The sequence below is a fragment of the Staurois parvus genome, unplaced genomic scaffold (assembly GCF_062004578.1).
Source record: "Staurois parvus isolate SC_StPar_1 unplaced genomic scaffold, SC_StPar_1.0 ptg000321l, whole genome shotgun sequence".
NCBI classification, from domain to species: Eukaryota; Metazoa; Chordata; class Amphibia; order Anura; family Ranidae; genus Staurois; species Staurois parvus.
Window position 1 is genome coordinate 4,267,945 of NW_028318117.1, and position 17,512 is coordinate 4,285,456.

The 17,512-nt window shown below is 43.6% G+C and overlaps 1 protein-coding gene across 3 annotated transcripts in view; it reads right to left on the reverse strand.

The window, feature by feature from the left end:
- Positions 1–17,512, reverse strand: part of MNT (MAX network transcriptional repressor) — a 118,464-nt gene that overhangs the window by 62,565 nt on the left and 38,387 nt on the right. The window contains exons 2-5 of one of the 3 annotated variants that reach the window (XM_089683768.1): positions 8,378–8,987; positions 6,156–6,212; positions 5,224–5,265; positions 2,770–2,881 (exon numbers count right to left, since the gene is read on the reverse strand). In XM_089683768.1, the coding sequence (XP_089539894.1) occupies positions 2,770–2,881; positions 5,224–5,265; positions 6,156–6,212; positions 8,378–8,987 (821 nt within the window). The remainder of the gene's footprint in view (positions 1–2,769; positions 2,882–5,223; positions 5,266–6,155; positions 6,213–8,377; positions 8,988–17,512) is intronic. The other 2 variants (XM_089683769.1, XM_089683770.1) reach the window with 2 other exon arrangements.

Here is a 17,512-nt window from a genome sequence, read left to right on the forward strand (position 1 = left end):
TTCTTGGATGGTTGGGAGAAGTTGCTCTCATCAGATGTTTTTGGACCATTCATTATTGAAGGCTGTGTTCTTGGGCAAAATTGTGAGTGAGCCCAATCCCTTGGCTGAGAAGAAACCCCACACATGAATGGTCTCAGGATGCTTTACTGGTGGCATGACACAGGACCGATGACAGCGATCTTCTTTTCTTTTCCAGAAAAGTTTTTTTCTGGATGCCCCAAACAATTGGAAAGGGGATTCATCAGAGAAAATGAATTTCCCCAAGTCCTCAGCAGTCCAATCCCTGTACCTTTTGCAGAATATCGGTATGTCCCTGATGTCTTTCCTGGAGAGAAGTGGCTTCTTTGCTGCCCTTGACACCATGCTACCCTCCAAACGTCTTCACCTCACTGTGTGTGCTGACACACTCACACCTGCCTCCTGCCATTACTGAGCAAGCTCTGCACTGGTGGTGCCCCAATCCTGCAGCTGAATCAACTTTAGAAGACGGTCCTGGCACTTGCTGGAATTTCTTGGGAGCCCTGAAGCCTTCTTAACAATTGAAACTCTTCTTGAAGTTCTTGATGATCCGATAAATGGTTGATTTAGGTGCAATCTCAGTAGCAGCAATATCCTTGTCTGTGAATCTCTTTTTGTGCAAAGCAATGATGACTGCACGTTTCTTTGCAGGTAACCATGGTTAACAGAGGAAGAACAATTTTAAGCACCACCTTCCTTTTAATGCTTCCAGTGTGTAAATTTAACTCAATCAGCATGACAGAGTGATCTCCAGCCTTGTCCTGGTCAACAATGACACTTGTGTTAACAAGAAAATCAATGACATGATGTCAGCTGGTCCTTTTGTGGCAGGGCTGAAATGCAGTGGAAATGCTTTTTGGGATTAGGTTAATTTTCATGGCAAAGAGTGATTTGGAATTTAATTGCAAGTCATCTGATCACTCTTCATATCATTCTGGAGTATAGACAAATTGCCATCATAAAAACTGAGGCAGCAGACTTTGCAAAAAATAAGTTTGTGTCAATCTCAAAACCTCTGGCCACAGGTGTATTTAGCCTCCGCTACAAACAATATACAGTGCTGTGTAACAGCAGTGGGATGGGAACTTCTGCAGTTACCAAAACAAAAAGGAGTCGGGCTGAGCATCGCTCAGCCATTCACAGGAAGCTTTGTACTCCATGAAAGAATAAAAATCTTCCTCTGATTGGCTGGGGTGGAGATTGTGACATCATCCTCCCACATCTCCACCTCAGCCAATCAGAGGAAGCTTTGTAATCATGCGTAGAATACAAAGCTTTCTGTGAATAGTTCAGCGGAGCTCAGCCCAACTCGATTTTGTCCCGAGAGTGGGACAAGAAGTTCTCCTCCCACTGCCGGAAAACAGCACTGTACACTGTATGTAGCTTCAGCTACATACAGTTCAAATGTCGCTCCCAGCAGGCACATCTGTTAGTGAAGGAAATAGTTTGTTTGAGCGAGCTTGGCCCAAACAAACTATTTAAAGTGACAGTAAATGTGGAGTTTGGCTTTAGCAGATGCAGATGTATGTACTACTTCTCTTGCCAAAGCAATTAAAATTCTGCTTGGATGGTCTTGTGATTTAGCCACCCTGGCCAAACAGCACAGCCAGATCCAAGACCAGATTACACTACAGCTAAAAGAACCTCTTATGTGAGAATATGGAACATATCATTACAGAGCTCTCCTTCTGAAAATGCTAAGTTCCAACAGGCATGCTTACTCTCTTGCCTCAGGGCAGGTTCACACCGGAATCCTATAGGAACACGGCATACATTTCAGCGTGTTCAATTGCAGTGCAATTTTGAAGCCCATTATTGCAAATCCCAGTGGAATATGTTAAAAAACAAGCCACACCAAATCACTTGATACTGCGGTACCATGCAATGGTGTCTGCAAATGCACTGTGTTGGGGTGCAGTTATCAATAGAGTGGCATCTGCAATAGAGTGCAAAGGTAGAGCGGTTTGAGCATGGTGTGGGAAACATGCACAGAATGCGTTCCCGTACCACGTTGTGGTGTGAACTGGCCCTCAACCTTTTTGTAATCGCTTACCCAGAAAAAGTATTACAGACAAATAATTAGCTCTGACTATATTGTGACTTCCCTAAACTGCATACTTTGAACATTCAGCAATGGCGACACCTATATTTCTCTCATGACAGGTTTGCTTTAAGCAATACAGCCCGGCTAAGAGATCACCCCAGCTTGTGATTGGTAAATGAAACAGCACAATGGTCAGGATGTGTCCTCTGCTCTCCTCTACTGTGTGCTTACTATGAAAAGGTGACCAAACACATTACAGTGCGACTGTAAAATCTCCTTTAGATTTAGCAACAACTTTGCAGAGCCAGGACCTGATGAAATAGTAGTTGCTGGTGAATGTAAAGGTGATTAAGCAACCGATTTGTGATATGTGCATGGACAGCTATAGCCTGACAGCTCTGAACAAAAAGGTACAAATGCTTTCTCCTCCTTCCAGTCTGAGGGCTACTGTCATGGGGATCAGAGGCTACTAGCAGATGCTATGGCTGTTCACATGTGGTCATTGATTTGTACAGCCTTCCTGGCCATGGCTGGTCTGACACACTTGTGATCACAGTCACAGGTATACGCCAATACTTGCCAAACAACAGCCCTAACTGGCCTTGAGAATGAAGTCTAAAAGGGGACCTATTGTAAATATACATAATCTAAATACAAAAGCAAAGAACAGAATCAACAGCATTGCAGGCTACAGTTTCAAGTCATACCTGGATGTATCTCAGAGCACTTCTTAACACGCTGAGGTTTGATGTCTTCTTGTCATCTACATTTGGGATGTTCCTCTTTAAGGTTTCAAAGCATTCCTTGAGGTGTGCCCGTCTGCAGGATATAAAGACACCCTTTAATGGTTCAGTTCCCAAATATGCACTATCCACCAAATTAATGAATAAACCCAAAGTCCTATGGACAGAACTGTCACGTAACATGGATTTGCAAGCATACCAAAAATATATAAAGCCAACAGGGCTAGTTTTCATTACTTTCCAAAAAGACTGTGGGTTTAATGTTACAGAGCAAACTAGAGTTAAAAAAAAACAAACTTGCAAGCAAAACTTGTAAAGCCTTATTCTTTAATGCACCCGCAAGCAGATTTGTATTAAGGTCAAATGATCCAAGCCCCCATTCTCCCTACATAGTACTGAACTGTTGCCAACATGTCCATGTCTATCAGCCCAGTCTTCCCCCGTACATTAGATCATGAGGAAGATTGCCAAAACGCCTTCCTGAGAAAAGTGTGCACTTTACAAACTGCTGTAATATGTTAAATGATAAATGCTCTGTGGTGTAACAAAGAGCATTGCTTTACATTTGTTGCTATTCCAGTATACTATTATATGTAAAAACCTTCAGTAATCAAACTATTCGGGGCTCACTTACATCAATGCAGAGCGTTAACACATGCACATTAAAGTGCATGTTAACATGAGATGCATTAAGAATGTTCATTTTTAAAACGGGCTACATAAAATGCACCAAAACAGGTGCAGGCACTATCTTTACCATCACAGCGCATCACAATGCACAGTAGCACGTCACTGTGGATTGTGGTGCCTTGCAATGCAGGGGCCTTTGGAAAAGTGCTCTGAATGTCCATTTAGAGTGAACGGCATTGCAGTGGACCAACATGCATAATGCATATTGCTGTATGTTACCGCACTGCAACAATGTACATATTGAAGTAAATGAGCAAAATAAAACTAAATCTGTACCACAGAGAGATCCCAAATTTGCGGTTTCAGCTAAGCATTCATTAAAATTATTAAGGCAGGGCGTGGTGTGGCATTATTACTATTTATCAGTCCTCATTCACACATGTAGGTAAGGACATTCTGCAAATTCCTGCGACAAGTGGACTCTTGGGGATCGATCATAGGTGGTTCCCTGACAGTTTCAGCTGGGAAGCCTGTACAAATGAATGAGAGGGGCCATATCTGTCTGTGGCTGTTAGCATGTCCTATAACGTTTACCTGTAGTTAGGGACAGGTGATAGACGTAGGCAGTCTGCGTACACGGATGATCAACTGTCCCTACCTGCATTTAAACACTGGCTGTGGGACAACATGCAATCAGACACAGACAAATACAGCCCATGCCATTCATTGGTAAAGGCTTACCAGCTCCAGCTGTAGTCGAATAACCTGCGATTCCAGCAGCATTCTCCAATTCTTGCCACAGGAGTTTGCATGCTGGCCCTATCTGCTCATGCCTGTGAATTAGCCTTAAAGTGTCACTAAAGGCAAACTTTTTTTTTCTTTTTGGATAGAGTAAGGGAGGGTTATAACCCCTGGTCAGTGTTTTTTTTTTTTTTTTTACATCTGTGTTCCATTGGGGAGATTTCCTTTCACTTCCTGTCCCATAGCCAAAACAGGAAGGAAGAGGAAATGCTTCCAAAAGGGAGTGTATCCTGGAGTGTCAATAGAACTAGAGTCCCCATTGGAAGATTTACTCTGTATTCTTGTTCCAATGTCAACCCAAAATTTAGGATTTTCTTTTACTTTCACCGATAACAGCAAACACGACAAATAGAGAGGGAGAATCTCCCTAATGGGGGCACAGAGCACAATAAAAACAGACAGGTGTTCTAATAACTCTGTACTACATCCAAAACTAAAAAAAAATTTTGGCCTTTAGTCCATTCATTTGGAATGTGCGTTTCATTGCATACAGCAATAGTAAATGCAATCAGCACGAGGTATCTGAATCTGTCCTATCAGAAGCATCATATCTCCTGCACTGCAGTACACAGACTGGGAGTAGGACCCTAGATCCATCAGACTCTACTGACTGCTACAGTGCCATCCATCTATTACTATGAACATGCTTGCAGGAGGGTAGAACACATTCAAAGGCTGCTGCTCCATTTTTGTTCAACCATCACCTGGGGCAGGTCCTTGACTAGGCTGCATGGTCCAACCACAGTTCAGTCTGCAGAGAGGTCACAGACTTGTTTGTGTTACCTGGCACCTGGATCACATGACAGGTTGATCAGAATTCCAAATCCTTTGGCAGGTACAATTCATATATGCATTTCATGTATTTCAAACACCCAATTGATTGGAGTTCAGCTTTTAGAAACACACTTCCCAATTTGCACAGTCCTCAGAGAAATAACGTGGGGGGGGAGAGTATTTAAAGAAACAAGGCCCGGATTACATACACACCTGTTCTTCTCCAGCTTATTATGGACTTCTCTGGTACCAGCCCTACACGCAACAGAAAGAGAAAGCAAATAGGAGGCTATTAATACAACAGAGTAAGATCTTATTAATGGAAAATTTCTAAATTTGATTGAAGGTTCTACAACCTAAAAATACTCTGTTGTATAGTGAGAAGGTTATCACGCATGAACCGCTACACTGTCCATGTGGGAAATTTGCTTCTGTTCAGAGGGGCCTGCATTCACATAATGAACATAGGCTGGCTTTAGAGCAAGGCGAGCTCACAGCCAGCTCCATGCACTGGTTATATAGCATATGCTAAATGCATCTATGTCCGTGCACACAGCATATGCCAAATGTACTGTAGCTAATGTGCATTGCCAACAGTGGTCAGGGTAAAGCGTAGTCATGTCTCATTATGCATTAAAATCAGCAAGTTGTGAGCAGACCTCATCTCCAAACAGAGATGGCTATGCAACTAGTGCACACATATCCCAAGACTGAAAGGAGCCCTATAGGAGAAGACCAAACATAATACAATGCCACTCTGTTTGCAAGAGGATTCTGCAAGGTGATCTGGTATCACTTCAGGGAATATCCATTACAGTAAAACACTTATATATACACCCAAGAAAATACCTGTCTCTAAAGAGATGCAGTTTGATGCCTTCAGTATGTAAAGGACAAGTCCCATTAACCTTAATGGTCAGCTGAGCTGCTATGACATGCATGCAAGGGGGTCAGTGCACCAGTATATTATTGCAGTCATTGGGACATTGTCTTTTGTTATAGCCGAGGTGCACATCATTGCTGACTACTTCTGTGTATGCATGGCAACCTGCATTCAGCTTAAACAACAATAGAGGTTTTTCTATATCATCAGATATGCCAAGGTTGTAGAGTGAATAGAGGTTTTGCTATATGATCAGATATACCAAGGCTGTAGAGTCTTGTGGACATCCAAGTGCGTCTTTTCAGATGCAGGTATCTTCCTATAAGCATAAGTCATAAAAATTAAAGTGCATTCATAGTGAAGTCTCTATAGTTTGCATATGCTATGATACATCTTTTCCGCACTTGTACACACAACAGGCAGACTCTACCAAACTTCCATTTCTAGTTGTAATAATTCACATTATGCTTTCCTTAATTATTTCAGATATTAGGTTTATTGCATAGTATTGCTGTATTTTTATCATTTTAAACTAGACTTTCATGTTAAAACCTAAATAAGCACTTAAGCCATTATGGGGAAATAAACAGCATACAGTACATTACACACACACACCATGCTTATGGCACTGAAGATCATACTTGTACAGAAATTATGTTTTGTAACCCACTGCTCTGTTAGCTTCCATATCAAAGAAAAAGGTGCGTTAAAAACGGCAAAAAGCGTTTTTCTTACATAATCACAAAACAAGTTACCTGTAACCTGCTATATGCACATAAAAGTGGACTTTATTTTAAGAAATCAGCTCTACTGGCTTTCACTCTGGCTGACTTTACATTTTAAGACAGGGAATCACAATTTCTATCACAGGTCATATCACATGGGGAAAGAGTATTATCATAGCATTAACCACTTCCTGTCCGGACACTTTTACCCCCTTCCTGTCCAGGGCAATTTTATAGCTTTCAGCGCTATCGAGCTTTGAATGACAATTGCGCGGTCATGCAACACTGTACCCATATGAATTTTTTAACATTTTTTTGAGAATAGAAAAAGCTTTATTTTAATGGTATTTATTCACCACTGGGAGTTTTATTTTTTTTGCTATGTAAATGAAAAAGTCCAAAAATTTTGAAAAAAGTGTTTTTCTTATAAAATTTTGCAAATAAATATTTCATCATAAATCTTGGCCAAAATATATTCCGTTATATTTTTAGTAAAAAAAAAAAAATATATATAAGCCAAATTAGTCTAGAACCAAAAATTATAATTTTTAAACTTTTTTTTACATTTTTATATTTGTTTTTTTTTTTTTACATACTGTCACCCTAGCAGTACAGTGTCACCATGGTGACTCTGTACTACTTGTGGGGGGTGATAAAGATTTTTTTTTTTTTTTTTTTACACAGATTGCTTTTATACCCATATAGGCTGTAAAAGCAATCATTTCTCTTTCTCTGTCTGCATTCTTGCAGCCATTGAGAACTACTGAGTGAGCTGTGATTGGTCACAGCTTGTCACATGGTACAAGGCTGTTTTGAATAGCCTTGTACCATGTGACCTCTGAACATTCACAGATTTCACACGTAGTAAGCAATGATGTCACAAGTGACATCTTTCTTACTACTTTGCATGTGATCACTGATTGGCCAATCAGTGATCACTTGATCGGGACCTCGTACAAAGGTCCCATCCGACGATTGGTGTTTCACGGTGTCCGGAGGACACAGCGGGCACCGGATCGCGGTGCTGCGCGCTCCTGTTTATAAACGTCCACCCGACCCTGCACTGCCACCGTCCAGCTGTTTATATACAACAGCCAGACGGGAGGTGGTTAATGCTTCTCTGATTGAAAGTGGTGATGATCTTCTGACAAGGGGTATGAAAGCTTTCTGCTATGTGGAAATGTCAGATCCATGGCCCGACTGCTGGCACAGACCTGGATGCATTTATTCTTAAACTGCTAGCTCAAGTAACACACTGCAACCTATAGAGAAGGCATGCAAAAGCTGTAGCCTCCCAAGGATCAGATCTCATGCATTCTGCTTGTTCCAAGTCCATCTCTTCAGTGCACATCAGCAAAATGCAGTATAATGCTGTGTAGCTAGATTAGCAAAAATGTTATGCATATATATATGCTAGCAGTTCTGTTGATGTCCTAATGACACTCACTGTCCCATAGTTAAACACATCTAATCATTATAACTTCTTTAAAAAGATTTAAAGGCAAGTAGCTGTTGTTCACCTCCTTCTTATTTTTGTCCAACAGCTGCTTTGTTAGGATACAAAAGTATGTCTATGTAATGCAGTAAAGTAGAAAGGACAGTCTTGACCTGTCAATTAAAAAAATCTAAAGGCATCCTAAAAAGTAAATGTGGCTTTCCCTGTGTTTAGTAGCTAGGGATAATACACATATGTATCAATAAGATTTTCTTCAGAATTAGGGGCAGTTCTTTAAGAATCTCATTATAACCAGATTCTTACCCTCCAGGCCGCCTCCTCTGCTCATTAGGCCTTCCATCGTCTGGAGTTGACAGTCTCAGGGCACCGATTGGCTGTGGTGGAGGCTGCTGCGGGTGTGGTAGGGCTGTCGGCTGGGGCTGTATAGGCTGTTGCGGTGGCTGCTGTTGGTGCGGTTGATGTTGCTGCTGTTGCAGGAGATGGTGGTGTGCTATTGCCAGGACAGGGGTTGAGTAGTGGTGCAGCTGCTTGGGACTTCCAACATTTAGAGGGGCCGTTTTAATCTCTTGAAGTCCAGGGCCTACTGGTCGCTGGATGACAGGAGCCAGAGAAACGTCTTTGCTAATGACAGGTGGGTTAACAACAGGTGGTTGACGCTGAACAACAGGTGGTGATAAAGATGTTGGAACTATTGGTTGGGGGGCACTGGTTACCACTGGGAGAGGGATGACAGCTACTGGAGTAGGTAAAGGAGGAGGTGGGGGTGGAGGGGGTGCAGGTGCTGGTGGAGAAGCAGGATCTGGTGGAGATTGGTTTGTCGGTTCTTCTGTTTCAGCTGTGCTTTTCTTGTCTTCTTCTTCCTCCTCCTCTTCTTCCTCTTCCTCCTGTTTCACCAAAAGCTTATCATTTTCCTCTGTAACAGAAAAAAAAAAAAAAAAAAAGACTGAATGAGATCAAAGCAACCTTTCCCATGTTGCTCCTCGTCTGCTATGTGCTTCTAACGTCACCTTTTAATAATTCAAACCAAGTACACAGCAAGTAATACCTCCTTATTGTTCTGTATTTAGAAGTGTTAATGGTGCAAGCTATTCTGAATGAAACCCATAAAATGACTGTGCAATAACAGCAAAAATCAACATCTTAGTGGCCTCGGGCAACGTTCACAATATGATAAATCAATATTAAAATCTGCACTTCCAAAATCAGATTCTAAACGAAAACGACCTTTCATAAGGGTTTGTTATTATGTGTTCTGCAACCTTAGGCAGCCTGTACATTGGTTTAAAAATAAATAAAATACTTGATTCCCCCATCCACATATTCAAGGTGGACGGAGGAATCACTCCTCCTGAGCTATTGTGATCTGGAGGTGAGGCTTTGATCACGCACAAATTTTCCAACAGGCTGGTTGTACAGAAGCAGTTCGGTGGATACACTTTTGTACAACCAGCCTGCTCATACATGGATCGAAATTTAGATACATGTATGGCTGGCCTTAGGCTTCGCTACATGAGCAATTCTGGACCAGACTTCTGTTTATCAGAGATTTTCCTCTGACCCAAACACATTTTAATCTCCAAAGACGATTCTGACATTTCTTAATTGTAGTAACTGAGGTCTCTTAATCTTCTGTGGTAAGATTAACATTGTTGATAATGTAAAGGTGTAAGTACTACTGTGCCAGAGTGCGGTATATTAGGTGACCAAATAATCTGCAACGTCCTTTTCCACCACACTGAAACCATAAATTCATTTTAAAGTGGTTGTAAAGGCTCAAGTTTTTTCTTTCTTATTTACCTTTATGCATTCTATGTGTGTTTAGCAGTCCGCCCAGCCACCCCTAATACTTACCTGAGCCCCACCTCGATCCAGCAATGTGCACGAAAGTAGCAGCTCTCCGTGGTATCTGCTTCATCATTGGCAGAGACAGCAGCAGAAGCCATTGGCTGAGACCCGAGAAGGAGGAGGATCGCTGCTGTTCTGTGTAAAATCACTGCACAGATAAGTATGACATATTTGTCATTTTAAAAGAATGAAAAAAAAAAAAAAAAAAAAAAAAAAAAAAAACAAACAGCCTTTAACCACTAACCTACAGGGCACTTATACCCCCTTCCTGCCCAGGCCAATTTCCAGCTTTAAGCGCTGTCACACTTTGAATGACAATTGTGCAGGGAAACAACACTGTACCCATATAAAATTTTTATAATTTTTTTGTGACAGATAGAGCTTTATTTTGGTGGTATTTAATCACCTCTGGGATTTTAATTTTTTCTTAAACCAAAAACCACTGAAAATTTTGAAAAAAATGTTTTTTCTTAGTTTTTGTTATAAAATTTTGTAAATAAGTGATTTTTACCCTTCACTGATGTGCGCTAATGAGGGTGCACTGATAGGTGGCACTGATGAGGAGGCACTTGTAGGTAGCACTGATGGGCACTGACAGGCATCACTGATTGGCACTGAAAGGCAGCACTGACTGGCACTGTTAGGCGGCACTGATGAGCAGCACTGACTGGCACTGATAGGCGGCACTGACTGGCACTGATGGGTGACACTGAAAGGCAGCTCAGATGGGCACGGATATGTGGCATTGATGTGCACTGATATGTGGCACTGATGGGCACTGATGAGCGCTGACATAAGGCACTGCTGGGGCTACACTGATCATCAGGGCACACTGATCATCAGTGCCCTGATGATCAGTGTACATGTCCTCTCCGCAGAAAGCCGATTAACGGCTCTCCTCTCGAGCTGTCAGTGTGACAGCTCAAGAGGAGAGAAATGCCGATAACCGGCATTTCCCTGTTTACATGTGATCAGCTCTTTCCGTGATCGGTGATCCGCTGTGTCCGAGGGACATTGCGCACCGCCGATTGCCGCGCGCTCCCTGAGCCACGAATGTGCAGTGAGAATAGGAGGTCGTCATATGACGTCCTCCCTGAACGAGAGAACCACCTTGCGCCTGTCATATTACTATATGGCGGGCGGAAGGTGGTTAATATCACTTTAAATAAATGAATACCTAATGTACACATTCGAATTTTCACCCACTGTAAAACAAATATGATATACAGCCATACTCTCCATCCTGAGACCACTATAGCTTATGGGTGGTCTATCACATTATATATTAGCAAGTTGTTCTACTCAAGAACGTACTAGAATTTGAAACCAGAATCCTATTGCACAGAACGTGCAGAAAAAGCCTATGCAAATATTGACTTCCTCAAAGTCTGTATTTGAATATGACTAGACAAGCCCTTTACTCCCCATGAACAGTGCTCGGGCACCATGCACTGCATTGTAGGAGGTAAACAGGTTGTCACATGGACAAAAGTAGAAGTAGATTTCAGTTTATTTAGGCCAGATCAAGGAAATGTTCATTCTGATTGCTAGGCGTTTTTAAGCCTAATTAGGTTAAGTGGTTGCTGTGCCACCACAAGTGTCAATAAGTGCTTTTCATGTCCCCTAGTTTAGCACATGCTGTAGGACTCCCCTTAGTGTTTGTCAAATACAGCTACAAATAAGTCACTTTCTATTTCTTAACCTCCCTAGCGGTCTGATTGTGTCAGTATTTCTGTGCTCAAAGCGGTACATTTTTTTGCATAGAAATGTGTCTTTTTTGTAGGCTTGTAATTATTAGGAATAACTCACTGAAATCTGTCTGAACAAGAGTCTAGTAAACATCCCGGGTATTATAAAATTTGAAACACTAAATCAAATAATATAATAATTATAAAAAATAATAATATAATAAGATTCAATAATATAATCAAACCAAAAACACTGAAATTTGAAATATAGCGCCAAGTTCGCACATCACTGAGCTTAGTAGCAAAATCGTTTTCAGTGTCTGATGACGAATTTCCCCACGAATCATTATCACTCAATTCTGCAAGCGATTCTGATTTACTATCGCTGTTCTCTAGCTGGTCTAAAACCGCTTTTGACCTAAAGGGACGCTTTTTGGACACCATGGACATTTCTCAGTTTCCAGGCAGAAAGAACAGTAAAAATGCAGGCAGGGCGCAGGACAAAGCACTAGGGACAAAATGTATGTGAAATGGTATGATACAGTAATGTTTTACTGTCATTTTAGTGTATTTAGTGAATTTCACATTAACATTTTTTAATTTCCCACCAATTCCATCCCCCATACTTCCCGACGCTTGCAGGGACCAGAACCCGGATGCCGGCATCGGCCAGAGGAGATGGCCGGAGCCGCTGCAAGGGGGACATTGCAGGAGCACAGGACAAGGTAAGTGCTGGAGGGATCCCTGAGCAACGCTGCAGTGTAATCCTGAGTGTAACTCAGGGTTACTGCTTCTGGTACTGAAAGTTAACCCCGAGCTACACTCAGGAATACCGCCAGGGAGGTTAAAAGTGCTGACAATCTGTTCTGGTTGAATACGTGGCAATGCTCCACTGCTGGTTACACTGTCCACTTACAGCTGTCATTTCAGTTTTGGGCAGATGCCAGCAATCTGAATCACCAATCGATTTCTTGTAAACGCTCGGCACACTGCCAGTGAGATCTCAGCACCTACAGAGGCCTCTGGAGCTCATACACATGGGAACTAAAAAACAGGGCCTTGCCAGGCCATTCTGATGCTGACCAAGTAGCCCCAAAAAGTCAGATATGTAAGACTGTATGAATCAATCGGCACAGACCACACCACATCATGGTTTTCAATGCGCAAACTCACCAGGTGAAGGCCTGTGCCATGTGCAACGTTTTGGCCATCCCAGGTCAAAAAATTTCACAGCAAGTCTGACACATTGGGGTTGATTTATTAAAACTGGAGAGCGCAAACTCTGATGCAGTTCTGCATAGAAACCAATCGGCTTCCAGTTTGTTTGTTTTTGAATGGAACAAGCTGAAGTTAGAAGCCGATTGACAACCATGCACAGCTGCACCAGATCTTGCACTCTCCAGTTTTAGTAAATCAACCCTACAAAGTCTATGGTGTGATGGAGGCAGAACCCTGATGTCTGCACCTGGAGTGTAGTAACAGTACAAATACCCCGTCGGTCTGTTTTCCTCGTTTTACCAGTTAATACACAGGGCCTATTTAAATAGGTTGTGCTCCACTCCAGCAAGCACTTAGTCATTGGCATAGTAACCGTGATGTGGTGGGAGGACCCGTTTTCGAGATTCCCTTCTGTCTCTCAGCTAATGCATAACACATGCTTCTCTCAAAGAAAAATGGAGCGGTTTGCCAGCAAAGCCATTTGTAGCTGTTCTTTCACATGCAATCTGTAAATGGTTTGTGCACGTGGAAGAAGCATGAGCCGGCATTGCCAGCATGTACGCCTTTCAGATCTGCAAAGGGTTGCTAAGCAATTGTAACCAACTAGGGGTCTGAGTGATACACCGTAAAAATGTGGTCTCCTTCACAAATGTGCCTGCATGCCATCATTCTAATAAATGAAGAGCAATGTGAAAGGTGCAGCTCAGAGCAACCAAACAAGAGTCACCTTCTAAAGATATGGTTGCAGTAAGCCGGAAGCAGGTTGGCTGCCATGGATTACTGCAATGCTTTACCGGAAAAAAAGCTTGATGGGGCTTATGTATGAAAGTGTTCAGACACCGAGCAAAATCAGCTTCAGATCATCATTCCTGCAATCCATAGCATGACAATGAAAAAAAAAAGGATTCTGACTGCTATGGACAAGAAAGGTACTTTGTGCATTTTTTCCATACCCAACCTCCGTCAGAATTTTTTTTCAGAATTGCACAGCAAATTGATAGTCCTAGGTGAGGGATCTTGTTGACCTCTCCTGCGTTAAATCCCAGAACAATTAGGGCTCATTCACACAGGCATTTAGTTTTTTTGCAGGATCTTGCTGCTGCATCAAAAACGGCCAACGGTGCATCTCAATCCAACTCATACAGACATGGATGTGCTTCTGTGCATATAGGAGGAGATCTGTACGGTCCGATTACATCTCCCCTGCCTACCCCTGTGTACAATGTAATCTGCAGCAGTGGCACCCAATGACTATACAGTATTGTTTTCATGCACTAAAAGCACATGAACACAATGGCCTCAATTCTACACGACTGGAGGTTGCGACAATTCCGCATATATGCAATGTGAATGACGCATTCCAGGCCAACACCTAAACTTTAATAGTTTGCAATCAGCGGCACTGCTGGTTACACATTGTGGAAAATTACGGTAAACAGTGGTCCCTGAGCAGTGGCTGTGGCCAATTGGGTTCATACATTGCAAACGTTTACATGTGTACAGCGTGAAATTCAGTAATTAACAGCATAAAAAAACAAACACAGAGCTGTGTAAACACAATGCAACATTACGCTGCCAGGTACAACTGTGTGAATGGGCCCATAGACTTCTATACGGCTGGTACAGATGCATACAAAGCTATGCCCTATATGCAGATTTCTTTCTACATCTTATACAGATTAGTCTTTTTGGCTTTTTTTTTTTTATAAACTTTCTTCATCTGCATACTCTTTAGGCCAGTAACGGAGAGTTCTATTTATAAAGCAGTGGTATGGTCTTACTGTTGCTTAAAAGAAAAAAAAAAAAAAAAAAAAAAGAGAACTCACGAACGCACGCAACATAAAAGAAAGGAAGGATTGGAGGTGCAGATCCTGATTACGGGGACTGTCAATGAAAGTCATGTGTCTGGCCTCTTCTCCAATCACAGACTTCAATCTGCAGCATTAAGTGGGACACAGGAGACTCAACATCACAACCTGCATTTTAAAGCGGAGTTCCACTCGACCTATCAAAAAATAAAAGTCAGCAGCTACAAAAACTGTAGTTGCTGACTTAAAAAACAGCCACTTGCCTGTCCCTTGGTCCCGCGTTGTGTCCCCCGCAGATCGTTTCACCGGACGTCCTGTATTCCAGGAGGCCGGCATCTTCACTGCGGGCACCCGGCTGTGAAAGCTTGTGGCTTCACAGCCGGGTACCCACTGCGCATGCGCGAGTAGCGCTGCACTTTGTGAATGGTCCTGTAGTCTTCTGGGAACGGTCATGTGTCCCAAAAGACTACAGGAAGGGAGGGAGGGGGGACACCTTCCGTTTCCGATCGCCTAGGGCAGTGATGGCGAACCTTTTTGAGCCCGAGTGCCCAAACTGCAACCCAAAACCAACTTATTTCTTTCAAAGTGCCAACACTGCAATAAAACCTGAATATCGAGCTTTTGGTTTAGAAAAAACAACTCGTACAGTAGTGCAAACTAATTAACAGTACAGGGATGACCAGAGACTGCGGACACAGTACAGGGATGACCAGAGACTGCGGACACAGTACAGGAGATGACCAGAGACTGCGGACACAGTACAGGGATGACCAGAGACTGCGGACACAGTACAGGGATGACCAGAGACTGCGGACACAGTACAGGGATGACCAGAGACTGCGGACACAGTACAGGGATGACCAGAGACTGCGGACACAGTACAGGGATGACCAGAGACTGCGGACACAGTACAGGGATGACCAGAGACTGCGGACACAGTACAGGGATGACCAGAGACTGCGGACACAGTACAGGGATGACCAGAGACTGCGGACACAGTACAGGGATGACCAGAGACTGCGGACACAGTACAGGGATGACCAGAGACTGCGGACACAGTACAGGGATGACCAGAGACTGCGGACACAGTACAGGGATGACCAGAGACTGCGGACACAGTACAGGGATGACCAGAGACTGCGGACACAGTACAGGGATGACCAGAGACTGCGGACACAGTACAGGGATGACCAGAGACTGCGGACACAGTACAGGGATGACCAGAGACTGCGGACACAGTACAGGGATGACCAGAGACTGCGGACACAGTACAGGAGATGACCAGAGACTGCGGACAGTACAGGGATGACCAGAGACTGCGGACAGTACAGGGATGACCAGAGACTGCGGACAGTACAGGGATGACCAGAGACTGCGGACAGTACAGGGATGACCAGAGACTGCGGACACAGTACAGGGATGACCAGAGACTGCGGACACAGTACAGGGATGACCAGAGACTGCGGACAGTACAGGGATGACCAGAGACTGCGGACAGTACAGGGATGACCAGAGACTGCGGACAGTACAGGGATGACCAGAGACTGCGGACACAGTACAGGGATGACCAGAGACTGCGGACACAGTACAGGGATGACCAGAGACTGCGGACACAGTACAGGGATGACCAGAGACTGCGGACAGCACAGGGATGACCAGAGACTGCGGACAGCACAGGGATGACCAGAGACTGCGGACAGTACAGAGATGACTGCTGACCTTTGGGGAGGGAGGGGGAGCGGGTACCTGAATTTGACAGGTACCCGCTCTTACTTCCGCAGAGTTTTTTTTTTATCTTACCTGTTCCTTTATCCAGCCGCGCGCTGTCTTCCCGGCTTCTGTAGTGTGGGCGCTCGTCGGACAGCCGGATGCCCAGTGCGCATGCGCGAGAAGCGCTGCGCTTTGTGATTGGTCCGGCGGCTTCTGGAATCTGTGATGTGTCCCAGGTACCGCCTTACCATTCACAAAGAGCACTGCTTCTTGTGCATGCGCACTTGGGACCCAGCTGTCACGCACACTACAGCCGGGAAGACAGCGCACCGCTGGATTCTCCTGGCGTGCCCACAGATAAGGCTCGGCGTGCCGGCTGTGGCACGCGTGCCACGGGTTCCCCATCACTGGCCTAGGGTATCAGACCGGAAGTGGGAGAAGGTACCTGTCAAATTCGGGTACCCGCTCCCCAAAGGTGCCAATCCTTAATGGGGAGCGGGGGAGCAGTCCTTAAAGCGGAACTTCCCCTTTTGGGTGGAGCTCCGCTTTAAGAATGGCAGCACAGATGATGCAAATTGCATTGTATAGCAAACCCGGTAGCGTCCAGTGAAAGAGTGCAGCCCCTTTTTTCCAATGAGTCAACAGCCAGGCAACTAGCATCGTCAGAAGGAACTCAAACGGCAGTCCCCTATAGATCTCTGACAATTTGCATTGAGAATTCAGAAATATATCTGCTAAAAGGATCAAAGCGGCCCAAATGTCTAAAAGTAAATCATGCATAGTTCCATGGGTGGCCCCTTAACAGAGCCAAAACGCAATAATCATGCCAAAAACAACTCCTAATGTCTACACAAACCGTAACGTGTTCCTTTGAGTAGATCAAATTTATCTACTTTCAAGACATTCAATATATTTTCTTTACAAAGCTACAATAATATTTACAAATCTTTCTCATTCTAAATGACAGCATTATAAAAATACATACTACAAGGCAACTGTTCTTAGGATTTTCTGCCACATCCTATCCTTCCATCAGTAATGATTGTACAGTGTCAAAATTGAGCCAGCATACACTATGAGAAGATTAAAAAGATGTCTTCATAATAAGGGGAACAGCAAAATCAGAAGGGGATGTATCTAGTTGGCTTCACAGACATTGCGTGTGCTTG